Source organism: Cetorhinus maximus, chromosome 32 (genome assembly GCF_964194155.1).
Source record: "Cetorhinus maximus chromosome 32, sCetMax3.hap1.1, whole genome shotgun sequence".
Taxonomy (NCBI): domain Eukaryota; kingdom Metazoa; phylum Chordata; class Chondrichthyes; order Lamniformes; family Cetorhinidae; genus Cetorhinus; species Cetorhinus maximus.
This window is the reverse complement of record NC_135910.1, coordinates 16,197,973-16,214,867: the sequence shown is the minus strand read 5'-3', so window position 1 is coordinate 16,214,867 and position 16,895 is coordinate 16,197,973. Positions and strand designations below refer to the sequence as shown.

General features: G+C 47.4%; 1 protein-coding gene across 1 annotated transcript in view; it reads right to left on the bottom strand.

The window, feature by feature from the left end:
- Positions 1–1,340: 1,340 nt before the first annotated feature.
- Positions 1,341–16,895, bottom strand: part of dpf1 (double PHD fingers 1) — a 63,645-nt gene continuing 48,090 nt past the window's right edge. Inside the window, exons 9-11 of the mRNA XM_078533452.1 lie at positions 7,053–7,165; positions 3,510–3,591; positions 1,341–2,309 (exon numbers count right to left, since the gene is read on the bottom strand). Of these exons, the coding sequence (XP_078389578.1) occupies positions 2,239–2,309; positions 3,510–3,591; positions 7,053–7,165 (266 nt within the window). The 3' untranslated portion in view covers positions 1,341–2,238. The remainder of the gene's footprint in view (positions 2,310–3,509; positions 3,592–7,052; positions 7,166–16,895) is intronic.

The following is a 16,895-nucleotide window of genomic DNA, read 5'->3' as shown; positions in this document are numbered from 1 at the left end:
CCACTCCCCCTTGCTCTTTCCCCCACAGCCCTGCAATATTCACTCCTTCAAGTCTTTATCCAATTCCCCTTTTGAAAGCTGAATCTGCTTCCACCGCCCTTTCCAGGCAGTGTATTCCAAATCACAACAACTCACCGCATATAAAAAAAAATTCTCCTCATCTCCCCCACCTCTGGGCTCTTTTACCTTGAATTAAATTTGTGTCGGAATATTTTTTCACCTTAGCTGAGAAGTTAAGGAGTAATTTGTCGGAATCATGAAGGATTGCAGCGAGGTGAATAATGATGGGGTTGGTCACAAAAAAAGCTAAACAGTGAAGTTTAGAAAAAACCTCTTTATACAAACAGTGGTTAGAATGTGGAATTCCCTGTCACAGATGAAGCAGAGTACGGAAATTCTTTTAAAAGGGGATTAGAGAGTTGCCTGCAAAAGGGAAATATTAAAGGGTGCGGGGTGCAGGAGAGTGGGGTTAGGACAGGCGTCTCTTGAGGAAGAACAGGAGCACAACCTTGATGGGCTGAATGGCCTGTTGCTTTTGCTGGAAGATTCTAGGAAATCTCTCTTTCCATTTAATCATGGAGTCCCCACAGTCAATTAAGTTGCTTTATTCATGGAAACAAAGGTCGCACTTTAAAAAGAAATGACGGAGTGACTTATGCACTGTTTTGAACACTGATGCTCCTTTTGTGGAGAGACTGCAGTTTTGGGACAGTTGGCGACAGGACCAGTTTTGACTGAACTAAACTGTATCTGCCTCCCCTCTGCCACTCCACCCAGAGTGAAAGTTCGGAAGGGTTGTCTTGTGCTGCTGTTGGGTAGATGTCCCAGCGGAGATTGCTCACACACAAGTTGCTGTTGTGGCTTCACTCCCTGCGGCCACCCAAGTGACAGAACATTCTAGAAGCTGCACCCCGCTCAGCACGCGAGTGCTCCGCACAGGTGCTAAGCTACTTTGGTTGAAGCGTGCTTGGAATTGGGGGAGTGATGCCAAATGGTGTCTTCAGGCAGTGATTGGGCTAAATTAAAAAGCTACTGAGCAGTTGGTGAGTCATTTGGAATCGACAGGAATGATTGCCAATCACCAGTGTTAACCAATGAGGTGGGTAAGCCTATTCAGGTCCAATTCACATATATACACACACCAGCTTATGAAAATAGTCCCAAAGCAAATCATAGTGTTTTCTCAAGATGTCAACAGAAGCTGTTCTGGCCGTTGCAAGAGCAAAGTTCCAGTAGTCCAGATTCGCCAACACCCTACACTCCTCAGTTCCTGTTTCCTCAATCGAAAAAAGCTGTTCTTTTGTGTGAGGCGGGGCTGTGGAATTTGATGGTTCTTCTTGCCGAGGGAAATGCTGGTCTTGGCCGCTTCTGATAACAGGGCAGGTGTCCCGGGGAGCTATGGAAATCAGGTCGAGCGCTCCGCTGGTAGAGAGGAATCAAAGGCAGTCTGTCCCCCGGTGTATGAAAAAGTTGACTCCCCTGTGCCCCCAGTATTGTGGGCTCAATTTCCACAGTCCGATCAGGTTTACAGAGGGTCCCGAATTCAATCACAATGAGTTGAATTCTTGCGTTTAGTCCATTCTTGGCCTCTGAGGGTGGGGCGGGAGAGAGTACGATATATATCACAACATGCATTGTTTTTACAAAGAATCAACTCCTTTTTAACCAAAGGGTTAGAGGTGCAGTTACTTCAGTAATTGGCTCCCAATCTGAAGGGTGTTGGTCAACACCAAAGTTAGTTTAGCTGAACATGCAACAGCCTGACCAAGAGCGTTGCTACCAAGGTCTGTTCACCAAACAGGTCTGAACTGTAACTGAGGTCTTATGCGCTGACAGTTTGTACCCAATATGAGGCTAAAATCAAATCAAATGCAGCGAGATAATTCCCTCAGTGGCTGGAGCTGCTTGTTGTTCGATTTGCGTTCCTCCTCTTTGAATCTTTGATTTGACGCTAAAGAATACTCAGTGGTGAAGACATTTGCTTTACAAAGTAAAATAAAAACCCCTCGTTAAAATGTCACGTGTAAAACACTTCATTTCATGTTTACAATCACAGTACAAAGATAGAAATTGCCCCAAATAGCAGCATTCTGACCTCTTCAAAGTCAAAGGTCTCGATCTTACAACATTTTAGTGCCTTGATTTGGAAACCTGGTCACCTTTCTGAGCTGGACGAGTGGAGAGGGTTTGGAAACGTCACGGTCATTGGCATTGACTCGCCAACAACGATGTCAGCTTTTAGGTCAAAGTTATGTAGGCCGAGGCTTTTTCTTTCAACTGTTGTAAACATAAATGACAGCTCCAACTGCCTGTGAGCAGAAAACAAGGGGGAAAAAATCAGTCAGGCCTCGCTCATTAAACATTTTTACAAAAGACAAAGAAAGTTCAGTCAGCCTCCATACCGACAATGCAGACTGACAGAGCCGGGAGCTGGAAATCCGAGGCGCTGCTGTGCCACCACTGGCAGGAAGGTGCCATTACAGCGTGACACGTTGACTTAGGAAATTTCCGTAATAAATATGGAGACAAGAGTTTAGAATGGGAAAAGCTGGCGCGCAAATGCCACGATAGGAAGCAAGGTTTTGCAGGCAGGAAGTGCATGAATGTGACTTTTAAGGAGGCGTAGCTTATTTTAAAAACCTTCTGCCGATGGGTAGATGCCAGTAACATATTGGCATACCTCATATCCTGCATTGCTATGCTGGTAATGAACACATGATAGTCGTTTGGTAGTATAGAACTTGAGTACTGCTGAAAAATGAGACATGTCAAAGCTTTTCGTCTTGCACTCATCAAGACACATGCAAGAATAACAATATAGGGGGGAAAATAACAATTTATATTGTATGTGAAGAGAGTGCTGATTGGTTGGCAAGTGGCATTACCATGGGGAATGCAGCTAAACAAAATAAGTGACAACCATTCGCTGACTCATTCCTCGGGGCAATGCCTTGACCAATCACGATCAAGCTGCCTGGTTTAAATTTCAAACAATGCTTGGCAGTTAACTGTCAGTCACCATCAGTGGCGCATTCTCCATGGCAACGCCACTTGCCAACCAATCCGCACTCTCTTCACATACAGTACAAATTGTTGTTTTCCCCTTATATTGGTATTCTTGCAAGTGGCCTGATGAACATCCCTTTATCACTGTTTAGTCTGGGTGGGTGTATTCTTATATCTAAGGCAACTCTCAATGGAAAGTCCCAGGGGTGGTGGATTTAAGTGGGACTTGGGACTTCTTGACTCCTGTAATGTCCGGAAAACTATAACACACCCCATCAGGCTGTGCACTCGAGTATTCCAGGGTTTTGGAGACTCAGCAAAGGCCAAGGAAAGGAAGTTTTCAGTGTATCAGTCTGGGCTGGACTGTAACACAATAAGCAGCTGTGAAAGGAGAGGCTTCACACCAGTCGCACTGCCAAATCCCTGATACATTGCCAACCGGGACCAGACCACAAGTTGGAGGAGATTCAGACTCTCAGTGATGGGTAGAAAGGGGTCCTTACCTTCCGGAGGTTCAGACATCGGTGGGTTCAGGCAGTACATGTGATATCCTCGATCACAATCATCACAGAACAGTAATTGATCCTGTTGGGAATAAGCGGGATAATCAAACTTTGCGTCACATCCCAGCCAGACACAGAGACACACGAACATTCAAAATAGGAGCAGGAGTAGGCCAATCGGCCCCTCGAACCTGCCCTGCCATTCAATCAGATCATGGCTGATCTGTTTCTGCTTCAAATTCCACATTCCCATCTACCCCTGATAACCTTTGATTCCCGTGCCTAACAAGAACCTATCTCCACTTCTCTTTAGCTCTGAAGAAGAGTCATATGGATTCGAAACGTTAACTCTGTTTCTCTCCACAGATGCTGTCAGACTGGCTGTGTTTTTCCAGCATTTTCTGTTTTTATTTAAGAATCAATCCACCTCCACCCTAAAAATATTCAGTGACCCCACCTCCACTGCCTTCTGAGGCAGAGACTTCCAAAGTTGCGCAGCCCCCTGAGAGAAAGAAATTTCTCCTCATCTCTGTCCTAAAAGGGCGACCCCTAATTTTAAAGCAGTGCCCCCTAGTTCTGGACTCACCCACAAGAGGAAACATCCTTTCCACGTCCACCTTGTTGAGACCGTTCAGGATCTTGTACACTTCAATCAAATCACCCCTCACTCTTCTAAACAAGCCCAGTCTGTCCAACCTTTCCTCATAAGACAGCCCACTCATTCCAGGCATCAATCTAGTAAACCTCCTCTGAACCACCCCCAACGCATTTACATCTTCCCTTAAATAAGGAGACCCAAACTGCACACAGTATTTGAGATGCGGTCACACCAATGCCCTGTATAACTGAAGCATAACATCCTTACGTTGATGTTCAACTCTTCTCATAATGAAGGACAGCATTTATTAGCCTTCTTAATTACTTGCTGTACCTTAACACTAACTTTTTGTGATTCATGCACTAGAACACCCAGATCCCTCTGCACCTTGGAATTCTGCAGTCATTCTCCATTTAAGTAACACTCTGCTTTTTTATTCTTCCTGCCAAAGTGAACGACTTCACATTTTCCCACATTATACTCCATCTGCCAGATTTTTGTACACTCAGTCAAACTACCTTTATCCGTCTGCAACCTCCTTATGTCCCCTTCACAACATACTTTCCTACCTACCTTTCTGTCCTGGAGAAAAATCATCAGGACATTTAAAAAGATTTTTAAAACATTTTCTTTGAACATTTCTCTTTATCAGTTATAAAAATATTGAAAATGAGTGAAAAAGGTTGTTTGGCTGACAGGCGTGCGCTATCCAATTGATTAAAGAGTCTTTTTGCTTTCCAATTGGCAGAGAAAGGCTGTATGTCACAAGGATGGATGTGTGTGTTAACTAATGGATGAAACCTCCAGGAATACATTCAATCACAGTTGGCAACCCTACTTGCACCTCCCTGATTATAATCGCTCCACCACTGGCAGCCGTGCCTTCAGCTGCCTGGGCTCTAAGCTTAGGAATTTCTTCCCTAAGCCTCTCCGCCTCTCTCTCCTCCTTTAAAACGCTCCCTAAAATAGATCTGTCCTAATACCTTTATCTCTGTCTCAATGTCAAATATTATCACGATTATGCTTGTGTGAAGCACCTTGGGATGATATGCAGCATTAAAGGTGCTATATAAATGCAAGCTATTGTTGGTAATGTGACCCAAAACTGGAATAATAAGTCCGGCTAAATATTCTGGATCATAGAACCTCGTCCCTGTGTTTATTCTGTTCTTCGGATAATGAGAACTAATGAACACTCTAGTGAGAGATGGGCAACAAACTGTTTTATTTGACATGAAATTCATGAATGAGCAGAATCCGATTTTACATTTCATACCATATCCCCCCCCTCAGCTCACAACAGGTTAAACATTAATATCAAAGCAAAATACTGCAGATGCCGGAAATCTGAAGTAAAAACAGAAAATGCTGGAAAAACTCAGCAGAGGTCTGGCAGCGTCTGTGGAGAGAGAAACAGAGTCAAAATGAAGGAGAGTCACATTGGACTCGAAACGTTAACTCTGTTTCTCACTCCACAGACGCTGCCAGACCTCTGCTGAGCTTTTCCAGCATTTTCTGTTTTTATAACAGGTTACGCATTGTCTGTTCAGCCTGGATCCCTTCTACACTGAATGAATGAAACCGATCAAACGTTATAATCGTAAGATAAAGGCAAAAAACTGCGGATGCTGGGAAAACCTGAAACAAAAACAAACAATGCTGCAAAAACTCAGCAGGTCTGACAGCGTCTGTGAAGAGATACTGTCTTTCTGTCCACAGATGCCGTCAGGCATGTTACAATCGTAAACTCTCTTTCAGATAGGAAGTTCAACTGAAGCCCCCTCTCAGGCAGATGTAAAAGAGATGTAAACGTAAAACATAAAGATGTAAAAAGATGTAAAAGATGTAAAAGCTTCTATGCGAAGAACAGCAGAGGGGTCCTGGCCAACATATATCCCTTCAGTCGACACCTAAAACAGATTAGCTCATAATTTGTTTCATTGCTGTTTGTGGGAGCTTGCTGTGCACAAATTGGCTGTTGTGTTGCCTGCATTACAACGGTGACTACACTTTAAAAAGTAATCATTGGCCGCTAAGCACTTGGACACATCCCGAAGTTGTGAAAGGTGCTACATAAATGCAAGTCTTTCCTCCTTTCTCCCACTCCCTCTCCTCTTTCCCCCATAGCTCTACAATCTTTTCCCTTCAAGCATTTCTCCAATTCCTTTTTGAAAGTCACTATTGAAACTACTTCCACTGCCCTTCCAGGCAGCGCGTTCCAGATCACAAAAACGTGCTATGTTAAAAAAAATTCTCCTCAACTCCTCTCTGGTTCTTTTGCCGATTGCTTTCAATCTGGTTACTGACCCTCCAGCCTGGGGAAACAGTTTCTCCTTACTTACTCTATTGGAACCTTTTGCAGATTTGAACGCCTCTGTTAAATTTCCCCTTAACCTTCTCAGCTCTGAGGAGAACAACCTCACCTTCTCCAGTCTCTCCGTGTGAACTGAAGTCCCTCATCCCTAGTCCCATTCTGGTAAATCTCCCTCCGCACCCTCTCCAAGGCCTTGACATCCTTCCTAAAGTGCAGGGGGCCAGAGTTGGACACAACCCTCCAGATGGGGCCTAACCAGTGATTTAGAAAAGGTTTAACAAAACCTCCTTTCTTTTGTACAAAGCAAAGGATTTTCACTTTTTGTATACAAACTGGCATGGACTTGATGGGCTGAATGGCTTCCTCCTGTGTCATGATGTCATATGACTTTATCAGCTTGTCCTGCTACTTTCAAAGGTTAATGTATGTACACCTCGAGGCCTCTCTGTCCAATGGGATACAATCTGCCCACCCACCCCCATGAGGAATTGGAATATCCCTTCCCAAACCCGCCCCACCAATGCACTAGGTTGGTATTTACCCCTCCCCACCCCCCGCACCTCCCCCCCCACCAACCCAACTCAATGGGTTTGGTAGATCCTCCACACATCGCGTTGCCTTGGTAACTTACATCGTTCTCTGAGGTGCCACAGAGGCTGCAGGATTTGCACTCAATGCATTGCCAGCGATAGGTCCTCACAGCGGCTGTCATATTCACTGTGAACTGCAGACACGATGGATGGCCTGAGGGGAGAGACAATCAGATCCACTCAAACACTCTGGATAAGACACGGCCTCTGCTAACTGTCTCCAACCACCATCTCCCTCAAAACCAAGGTCAGGGGCAGGGTTTCAATTTGGGGTCTGAACTGAGGGACATTTTGCCCTCCAACTGCTCCAATTGCCTGAAAATGGGGGTGATTCCACCCACAGGAACAGGAGGAGGCCATTCAGCCCATTCTTGTTGTTCTGCCAATCAGTCAGATCACGGTTGATCTGTCTCTTAACTCCAGCTGCCTGCCTTGGTTCCTTGTCCCTTAACCCCACCTTACCCAATAATAATCTCATCATGGGTGGATGGGAAGGGAGATATTTCCTGATTTTGGCTCCCTTTTGTGTGAAGAAGCTTCCTGACCTCACCCCTGTATGACCCAGCTTGAACTTAAAGGTGATGCCCCCTTGTTCTACATTCTGCTATTTTTTTTATTCATTCACGGGATGTGGGCGTCGCTGGCTAGGCCACCATTTATTGCCCATCCCTAGTTGGCTTTGAGAAAGTGGTGGTGAGCTGCCTTCTTGAACCGCTGCAGTCCATGTGGTGTAGGTACACCCACGGTGCTGTTAGGGAGGGAGTTCCAGGATTTTGATCCAGCGACAGTGAAGGAATGGCCGATATATTCCCAAGTCAGGATGGTGAGTGGCTTGGAGGGGAACTTCCAGGTGGTGGTGTTCCCATCTATCTGTTGCCCTTGTCCTTCTAGATGGTGGTGGTCATGGGTTTGGAAGGTGCTGTCTAAGGAGCCTTGGTGAGTTCCCGCAGTGCATCTTGTAGATGGTACACACACTGCTGAAACTGTGCGTCGGTGGTGGAGGGAGTGAATGTTTGTGGATGGGGTGCCAGTCAAGCGGGGCTGCTTTGTCCTGGGTGGTGTTGAGCTTCTTCAGTGTTGTGGGAGCTGCACTCATCCAGGCAAGTGGGGAGTATTCCATCACATTCCTGACTTGTGCCTTGTAGATGGTGGACAGGTTTTGGGGAGTCAGGAGGTGGGTTACTCGTCACACGATTCCTAGCCTCTGACCTGCTCTTGTAGCCACAGTATTTATATGGCTAGTCCAGTTCAGTTTCTGGTCAATGGTAACCCCCAGGATGTTGACAGTGGGGGATTCAGTGATGGTAATGCCATTGAACGTCAAGGGGCGATGGTTAGATTCTCTCTTGTTGGAGATGGTCATTGCCTGACACTTGTGTGGCATGAATGTTACCTGCCACTTGTCAGCCCAAGCCTGGATATTGTCCAGGTCTTGCTGCATTTGGACATGGGCTGCTTCAGTATCTGAGGAGTCGCGAATGGTGCTGACCATTGTGCAATCATCAGCGAACATCCCCACTTCTGACCTTATGATGGAAGGAAGGTCATTGATGAAGCAGCTGAAGATGGTTGGGCCGAGGACACTACCCTGAGGAACTCCTGCAGTGATGGCCTGGAGCTGAGATGACTGACCTCCAACAACCACAACCATCTTCCTTCGTGCTAGGTATGACTCCAACCAGCGGAGAGATTTCCCCTTGATTCCTATTGACTCCGGTTTTGCTAGGGCTTCTTGATGCCACACTCAGTCGAATGCGGCCTTGCTGTCAAGGACAGTCATTCTTACCTCACCTCAGGAGTTCAGGCATGATACCAGCCTTGCCCAGGTGGCTTTGGCTCATGTGTGAATGGCTTCAGACTCTACTTGTCCTGATCTAATGTCTGCATGCCCACTGTAGTGATCAGGATGAGAAACGCTGGCTGATATCCCCCCTCACTTCCGGAACTGTTTCCCCCGCTGAGATCAGCGAATGTAGCACAGGCCCCAGAGATGACACCCGGGAACCTCTCTCCCGCCCCCACTCCATTACAGCCCGAGAGGAGCAAGCCTTGCATTTCTATAGCGCCTTCCAGGGTGCCCCAAAGCTCTTCACAGCCAATGAAGTACTTTTTGAAGTGCAGTCACTGTTGTAATGTAGGAGTCGTAGCAGCCAATTTGTACACAGCAAGATCCCAAAAACCAAGCAAGGAGATAAATGACCAGATAACCTGTTTTTGGTGTAGGATGATGGATAGATTGGGACAGGACAGTGGGAGTGGAAGAGGTGGGATTATTTATGGGATTGGGTTGGTGAGAATTTTGGAAATGACAGGAAACAGAAGGATATTCCAAATTAACTCCGCCCTCCGTGAACCAGTCAGGTTACTGTCACGTCTGAAGAGTCTCCCGACTGTGTTAATGAGACCCCCTCCATTAAGTGATTGTCCCAGACTGACCAGGGCCTGAGTTTAACTCGTTCAAAACCCATTCGAGCCTTGGACAGGTCTGTGCCGTGGCGCCCTGTCTTCAGGAACTGGATCCAAGTTTCCCCCAATCTGCCTGACGTGGGATCTTATCGATCCTGAGTAATCTGGTGCTGTCCGCCATTGCCTTAAGGCAGCCCAAACTACCCAAAATGGCAACCACCCACGTCTGAGGGAGGCCGGAGGTATCGACCAGCATCGCTCTTTGTTCACTGCACTTCTGCAGTGGGTGTCACACTCGCTGCGCAATGGGTACAACAGCAAGTATACAACAACAACTTACATTCATATAGCCCCTTTAATGTCACAAACCACCCCCCCAAGGTGCTTCACGGGAGCATTATCAAACAAACTCCGAGCCACATAAGGAGATATTAGTTCAGGTGACCCAAAAAGCTTGGTCCAAGAGGTCGGTTTTAACGAGCGTCTTAAAGGAGGAGAAAGAAGTGGTGAAGTTTAGGGAGGGAATGTTTTTAATTATTCGTTCATGGGGTGCAGACATCACTGGCTAGGCCAACATTTATTGCCCTTTGAGAAGGTGGTGGTGAGCTGTTGCCTTCTTGAGCCGCTGCAGTCCCTGCGGTGTAGGTACACCCACAGTGCTGTTAGGGAGGGAGTTCCAGGATTTTGACCCAGAGCTTAGGGCCCAGGCAGCTGAAGGCACGGGCGCCAATTGTGGAATGATCAAAATCAGGAACGCACAAGAGGCCAGAATTGGAAGACAGCAGATTTCTGGGAGGGTTGTGGATGAGAATTTTAAATTTGAGGTGTGGGCAGACTGAGAGCCAGAGCAGGTCAGCGTGATTCTAATCACTGAGTTACACCTCAACGAGGGCCAAGCATTCCGGGAAGAAAACAGAGCATCAGCTCCTCCTGGCTGGACGAGGAGGGAAGCTCCCAGCCGTGAGCCGTGCACAGCAAGATCCTGGCTCTGATCCTCCTCAGTCTGAGGTTAGTTCGCTGCTCTCAGTCGGCGTGCAACGGTAGGAGATGTATCGATGGGCCCTGGCAGGACTGGGATCGAGGCGGGAGGGGGGGATGCCTTCCCGAGACAAATAGCAACCCAGAATTCACTGGCTGAGGCCGCACCGCTGGGTGATGGTGTGGGGGAGTGTTGGCTGTCAGGGAAACTGTTCCCAAGCAGGGATGGGGAGAGGGGGGAAGGGAAGCACGACGGGAGGAGTGAACTGTAAACCAATGTGGGAAAAACTGAAATGAAACACTCTGGGATATTTAGCACCAATTGAGGGAATTAGAAGCTGAGCTGATTGGCTAAAAGGTGTTTGGATGGAACTCAATGAATTTCTGACAGAGATTTTCCTCATCAGCCTGGATGGAATAATCCACATCCCAGATGGGAGCAGTTACACTTGAATGTTTAAACCTGGTCTCCCCATGCCCTGCCCAGTTCCTCTATTTGAACCTATCTGTGCCCCAAGAGAATAAATCTTTCCGAAAATCAAAGTGGGCTGGACTGTAATTTCAGTCAGCTTCAGTCCTGAGGATTTACAGCTGCTGGTCACGCACAACTGGAATAAATTCAGCTTTTAAAAATAAAGCCCACAATTCACCGCTGACAGCGATGATGCCGCTGCGCCTAGACTCAGGGTGTACGTTCCCTGACCTACATTCTCCCCGTTCCCCTCTCCCCCACAATTATTTCCCTCCAGTTGCCAAGTTACAGGATTCCTCAGGCTCCTGCGGCTCTTAGGTATCTCAGCCAAGTTTTAAAAAATTCTTTCACGGGATGTGGGCTTCGCTGGCTGGGCCAGCATTTATTGCCCATCCCTAGTTGCCCTTGAGAAGGTGGTGGTGAGCTGCCTCCTTGAACCGCTGCAGTCCATGTGGTGTAGGTACACCCACAGTGCTGTTAGGGAGGGAGTTCCAGGATTTTGACCCAGCGACAGTGAAGGAACGGCCGCTATATTTCCAAGTCAGGATGGTGAATGACTTGGAGGGGAACTTGCAGGTGGTGGTGTTCCCATCTATCTGCTGCCCTTGTCCTTCTAGATGGTAATGATCGCGGGTTTGGAAGGTGCTTTCTAAGGAGCCTTGGTGAATTCCTTGAGCCAAGTGCCAATTCATCCTGTGTGAGTTAAACAGTGAGCTATTCACCTGCGGCAGCATCACAGTCCAATCCTATCCTCAGCAACACCTACACATGTGTGCGTGTGCACACACACACACACACACACACACACACACACACATATACAACCTCACCTTCTGGCAAGAGTCAGTGGACAATGATTTCGGGGTGATTTTTGGCTGATAATTCAGGGTACTGAGGCCAACTGCCGCCACGGGAAATATTGATAGGAAACCTCACGCAACCCCCCGCCCCCCCACCACCACCACCCTCTCAAAATGGCTCAGTTCACCACCACGGGGAGAAACTAATCCCTTTGGCAGATGGGTCGGTACCTGGTGGACACTGGTTTAAGGCAAAAGAGCCACACTGGCAGGGCGAGGAAAAACCTCTTCACGCAGCGAGTGGTTAGGGTCTGCAGTGCGCTACCCGACGGTGCGGTGGAGGCAGGTTCAATCACGGTGTTCAAAAGGGTATTGGATAAGCACCGGGAGAGAAAAGAACTGCAGGACTACAGAGAAAGGGGAGTGGGACCAGATGAGTTGCTCTTGTAGGGAGACCGCATGAATTTCTATGTTGTAACCAGTCTATCATTCACTGAACCGAGGGCTCGGGGCTTGTCCTTCAGGCTTTGAACTAAAACAATTATTCAAGTAAAATCCGTATTTGAATAATTTTTTATAATTTAAAAGCAATCACTGTTTCAGTGGACGATTTAATGTTATTTTAATTGCCGTTCTTTTTGAATATATTTGCTTTAGGGGAGATGGTGGTGTAATGGTAATGTCACTAGACCAGTGATCCAAAGGCCCCTCAGACTAATGCTCTGGGGACATGGGTTCAAATCCCACCATGGTAGCTGGTGGAATTCCAATTCAATTAACACAACCTGGAATTAAAAGCCTCTGTTCTTACTGTAGTGTAGGGATAAAACAGGACATGTGGTTGTTTCAGCCTCAGTAATAATGGCCATGAAACTATTGTCGATTGTTGTAAGAAACCCATCTGGTTCACTGATGCCCTTTAGGGAAGGAAATCTGCCGTCCTTACCCGGTCTGGCCTACATGTGACTCCAGGCCCACAGCAATGTGGTTGACTCTTAACTGCCCCTCTGAAATGGTTGAGCAAGTCACTCAGTTCAAGGGCAATTAGGGATGGGCAATAAATGCTGGTCTTGGCCAGCGATGCCCACATCCCATGAAAGGATTTTTTAAAAACCTGGAGGATGGCAGCTTTGGGACTTGATCAGAGACTCTGAAGTCACAGGTTCAAAACTCACCACCACCAGGAGTTAAACTCAATAAAACACGCGCAGTCTGAGCGGGCATTGGAGGGCGGGAAAATGACCTTAAGAGCTGCCAGATTGTAAAATCACCCTAACCTCCTTTCAAGAAAGGGAATTCAACACTCTAGCCTGATCATACGAAAGACTTGCATTTACGTAGCGCCTTTCACAATCACTGGACCCCCCAAAGTGCTTTACAGCCAGTGAAGTATTTTTGAAGTCATGTAGGAAAGGCAGCAGCCAATTTGCGCACAGCAAGCTCCCACAAATAGCGTCGGGACAACGATCAAATCATCCCTTTTTGTGATGTTGATTGAGGGATAAATATCGGCCAGGGAAGAACTCCCCTGGTCTTCTTCAAAACGGTGCACACGGGATCTTTTACCTACACCCGAGCAGGCAGCAGGGGCCTCCATTTAACAGCTCAACCAAAAGACAGCGCCTCTGACAGAGCAGCAGCCCCTCAGCGCTACACTGGAGTGTCAGCGCTACATCAAACTCCAGAGTGGGACTTGAACCCAGAACCTTGCGACTACAGAGGCAAGACAGCTACTGCCCTACAGTGGTGCAGCTGATGGTGCTAAAACGCTCAAGTTCTCACTACAATGTGAGGATAAAGCAGTAAATGTAGCTCATCCACATCACAGGAGCACATAAAACTGGCTTGCTGGGGGGAGAATTTGCAGGGCTACGGGGGCGCAGGGGGGTGGCCAAGGACAGGGGGAGTGGGACAAAGTGGATAGCTCTTCCGATGAACGAGCACAGACACAATCGGACCGAACGCCCTCTTTCTGTGCTGTTTCACTCTATGATTCTGTGGCAGGGACCTGCTCTTGGCACAATCCTTCCAAGGAATTTAGGCTGAGGATTCCGGATGATGCCTACCCAGCTTGGGCTGCCTCTCTCCGTTACTTAAAACAAAAAAATAAACCCATTCAAACGTTCGTCTGATCTGATCTGAAACAGTTGTACAGGAGCTAAACCCCTTCCACAGATTCCGCGCTGTTGCTCATTGCTTGGTCCCTTGCTGGGCTTTTCCGAACAATTATTTTTTTTTTAAAAGATTTAATCTCACATAATTAACTCCAGAAAACAGCGAGAGAAATCCAAGAATGACTTTATTCCAGGGATGCCTATTCCATAAACCGGCCAGACGTTTGATCAGCCTTTGTGAATTAAATGATCATAAAACAATACTCCTTTAAGTACTTCAACATGTCATACCCTCCATGTGCATTAAGCGTATGTTTTAAATCACATTCCTTTAAAGGAAATTCTTAAAGGGGAAGGAGACTGCACAAAACGGTCGAAACTATTATTAAGACTGCGCAATCCCCCCCGTGGCATTGCTCAAGAACAGTCAGGATGAAGCAAATGTTTCCTGAGAGAGAGCAAGTGGCGTTCCTCTCAACTTTTAAAATTCACCTCCTTGTTTTCTAATCCCTCCACATGGCCTCATCCCTCCGGCCATCCCAGGTCATCTCTGGGACCTCCTCCAGCCCAACAGCCCTCCGGGATCTCTGCGCTCCTCTAATTCTGGCCTCTTGAGCGTCCCCGATTTTAATCGCTCTGCCCTTGGGCGGCCGTGCCTTCAGCTTCCTGGGCCCCCAAGCTCTGGAATTCCCTCCCCAAATCTTTCCACCTCTCTCTCCTCATTTAAGATGCTCCTTAAAACCTACCTCTTTGTCCAAGCTTTTGATCACCCATCCTAACGTCTCCTTATCTGGCACAGTGTCAGGCCTTCTTTGATTTAAATGTTCGCAGGACGGTTTACAGACTTAAAGGCGCTACATAAATGCACGTTGTTGTAACTACGAATGCGGGGTTCCGATCTTCAAAATGCCATCTGGTGGTAAACAGGATCAGCTTCAGGTGTGACTACCTGTGACAGAATGGGGGAGCCCAGAAGTCATACCTAACTGATTTAACGCGCTACACGACTGGTGTCTCCCGGGTAGCTCTGGTTAACCTGTTTAATCACCTGCAATGGTTCACTAGAGCTGTTGGCAGCAGCCATTTCTCTGGCTGATTTCCTGCTGTGCTATCGAGTAAGGAGGTTATGGTGAACCTTTATAAAACACTGGTTCCGCCTTAATCGGAGGATTGTGTCCAATTCTGGGCGCCACGCTTTAGGGAGGAAGCGAAGCCATTGGAGTGGGTGCAGTAAAGATTCACGGGAAGGGTTCCAGAGATGTGGGAATTCAGTTATGTAGCCAGAATTAGGGGGGGAAGATGGTGGCTTAGTGGTAACATCACTACGTTAGTAACCTGCGGACATGGGTTCCAATCCCATCAGGGCAGCTGGTGGAATTTAAATTTAATTGTTAAAATCTGCAATTGAAAGCTAATCTCAAATGCAGACCAGGAAACTATCATCGATTGTTGTAAAAACCCATCTGGTTCACTAATGCCCCTTTAGGGAAGGAAATCTGCCGTCCTTACCTGGTCTGGCCTACATGTGACTCCAGACCCACAGCAATGTGGTTGATTCTTAACTGCCCCTCTGAAATACCCTAGCAAGACACTCAGTTCAAGGGCAATTAGGGATGGGCAACAAATGCTGGTCTTGCCAGTGACGCCCACATCCCATTGAACGAATAAAGATTGGAGAAGCTGGAATTGCTTTCCTTGGAGGGGAGGGTACAGTTGATAAGGGTGCTCAAAGTCATGAGGTCTCGGGATCGAGTAGATAGGGAGAGGCTGTTCCCCATTGGCAGAAAGGTCAAGAGCCAGAGGAGTGGATTTATGGTGATTGATAAAAGAACCAACAGCATCATGAGGAGGGGGGGAGAAACCTTTTATACGCGGTGAGTGTTTAGGGTCTGGAATGCACGGCCGGACTGTGGTGGAGGTAGATTGAGTTGTGGCATTCAAAAGGGAATTGGATAAGTTCTTTAAAGGGGAAAAAAATTGCACGGTGACAGGGAAAGGGGTGGGGTAGTGGGACTGGGTGAGTTGCTCTAGCAGAGGGCTGGCATGGGTGCAATGGGCTGAATGGCCTCCTGTGTTGGAACCATCCTGTGATTCTCTCAATTCTCTGACATCACGAATGAAAGTTGATAACCCACACTCACCCCTCACTCACTCGTGGTGTCTTGACCATTTTGGCTGCTTTTACATTGAATTTGCAGCACAGGGACAGGCCATTGAGCCCTACTGACCCACGATGGTGTTTATATGTTCCACACAAGCCTCCTCCCACTCGACTTCCTCCAGCCCTATCAGCATCTCCTTCTAGTCCTTTCTCCCTCATGCGTTTACCCAGCTTCCCCTTAAATGTACCCATCCTATTCACCTCGACCACTCCCTGTGGGAGGGAGCCCCACATTCTCACCGCTCTCTGGGTAAAGAGGTTTCTTCGGGCTCAGGTTTATTAGCGACTGTCGTATATTGAAGGCCCCTTAGTTTTTGTCCCTCCCACAAGCGGAACATCCTCTCCGCGTCTTCCCTTTTAAAATGTACGGACAAAGGCTTAATCTTCCTTTGGTCTTGGGACAGGGTTGAGAATCGGCATCCACCTGCCCATCGGAAAAATCCGGAGGTTGGATTCCGTGAAAGAGGAAAACGATGAGGAGTTTTCCGCATTGTGAGAATCCTGACACGTGACCATTTTCCAATCCTGTGTCGGTTCGATTGCTCAGGAGGCAGTTGCTTCAATTACTGCGGCCGAGTGAGTTTGCTCATGTCTGCAGATTTGCTGCATTTCCTCAGTGAGTTTATTGCTGATACAGACTCTCTGCTGCCGCTGAAATATAATGAATCACATCCATCCGATGGCTGCAAATCACATTAAAAGCGAAAATGAATGTGGGGCATTGGAAGCCTATCGCAGTGGGAGGATTAACTCCTGCAGCGAGGACACCAGCACAAAGCGCCATGTGCTCAATACCCACTGTACCCCTCGCTCCTACCCTACCCAAGTCAAAATACAACCGTGCCCTGATGCTTTGATCATTTTTCTTCGCAAAGTTCACTCTTGGTGAGCGTCTCCCCCAGGAAAATGAGGGAGAGCCAATCATGACTCCTCTCTGATATACCCAACAGATA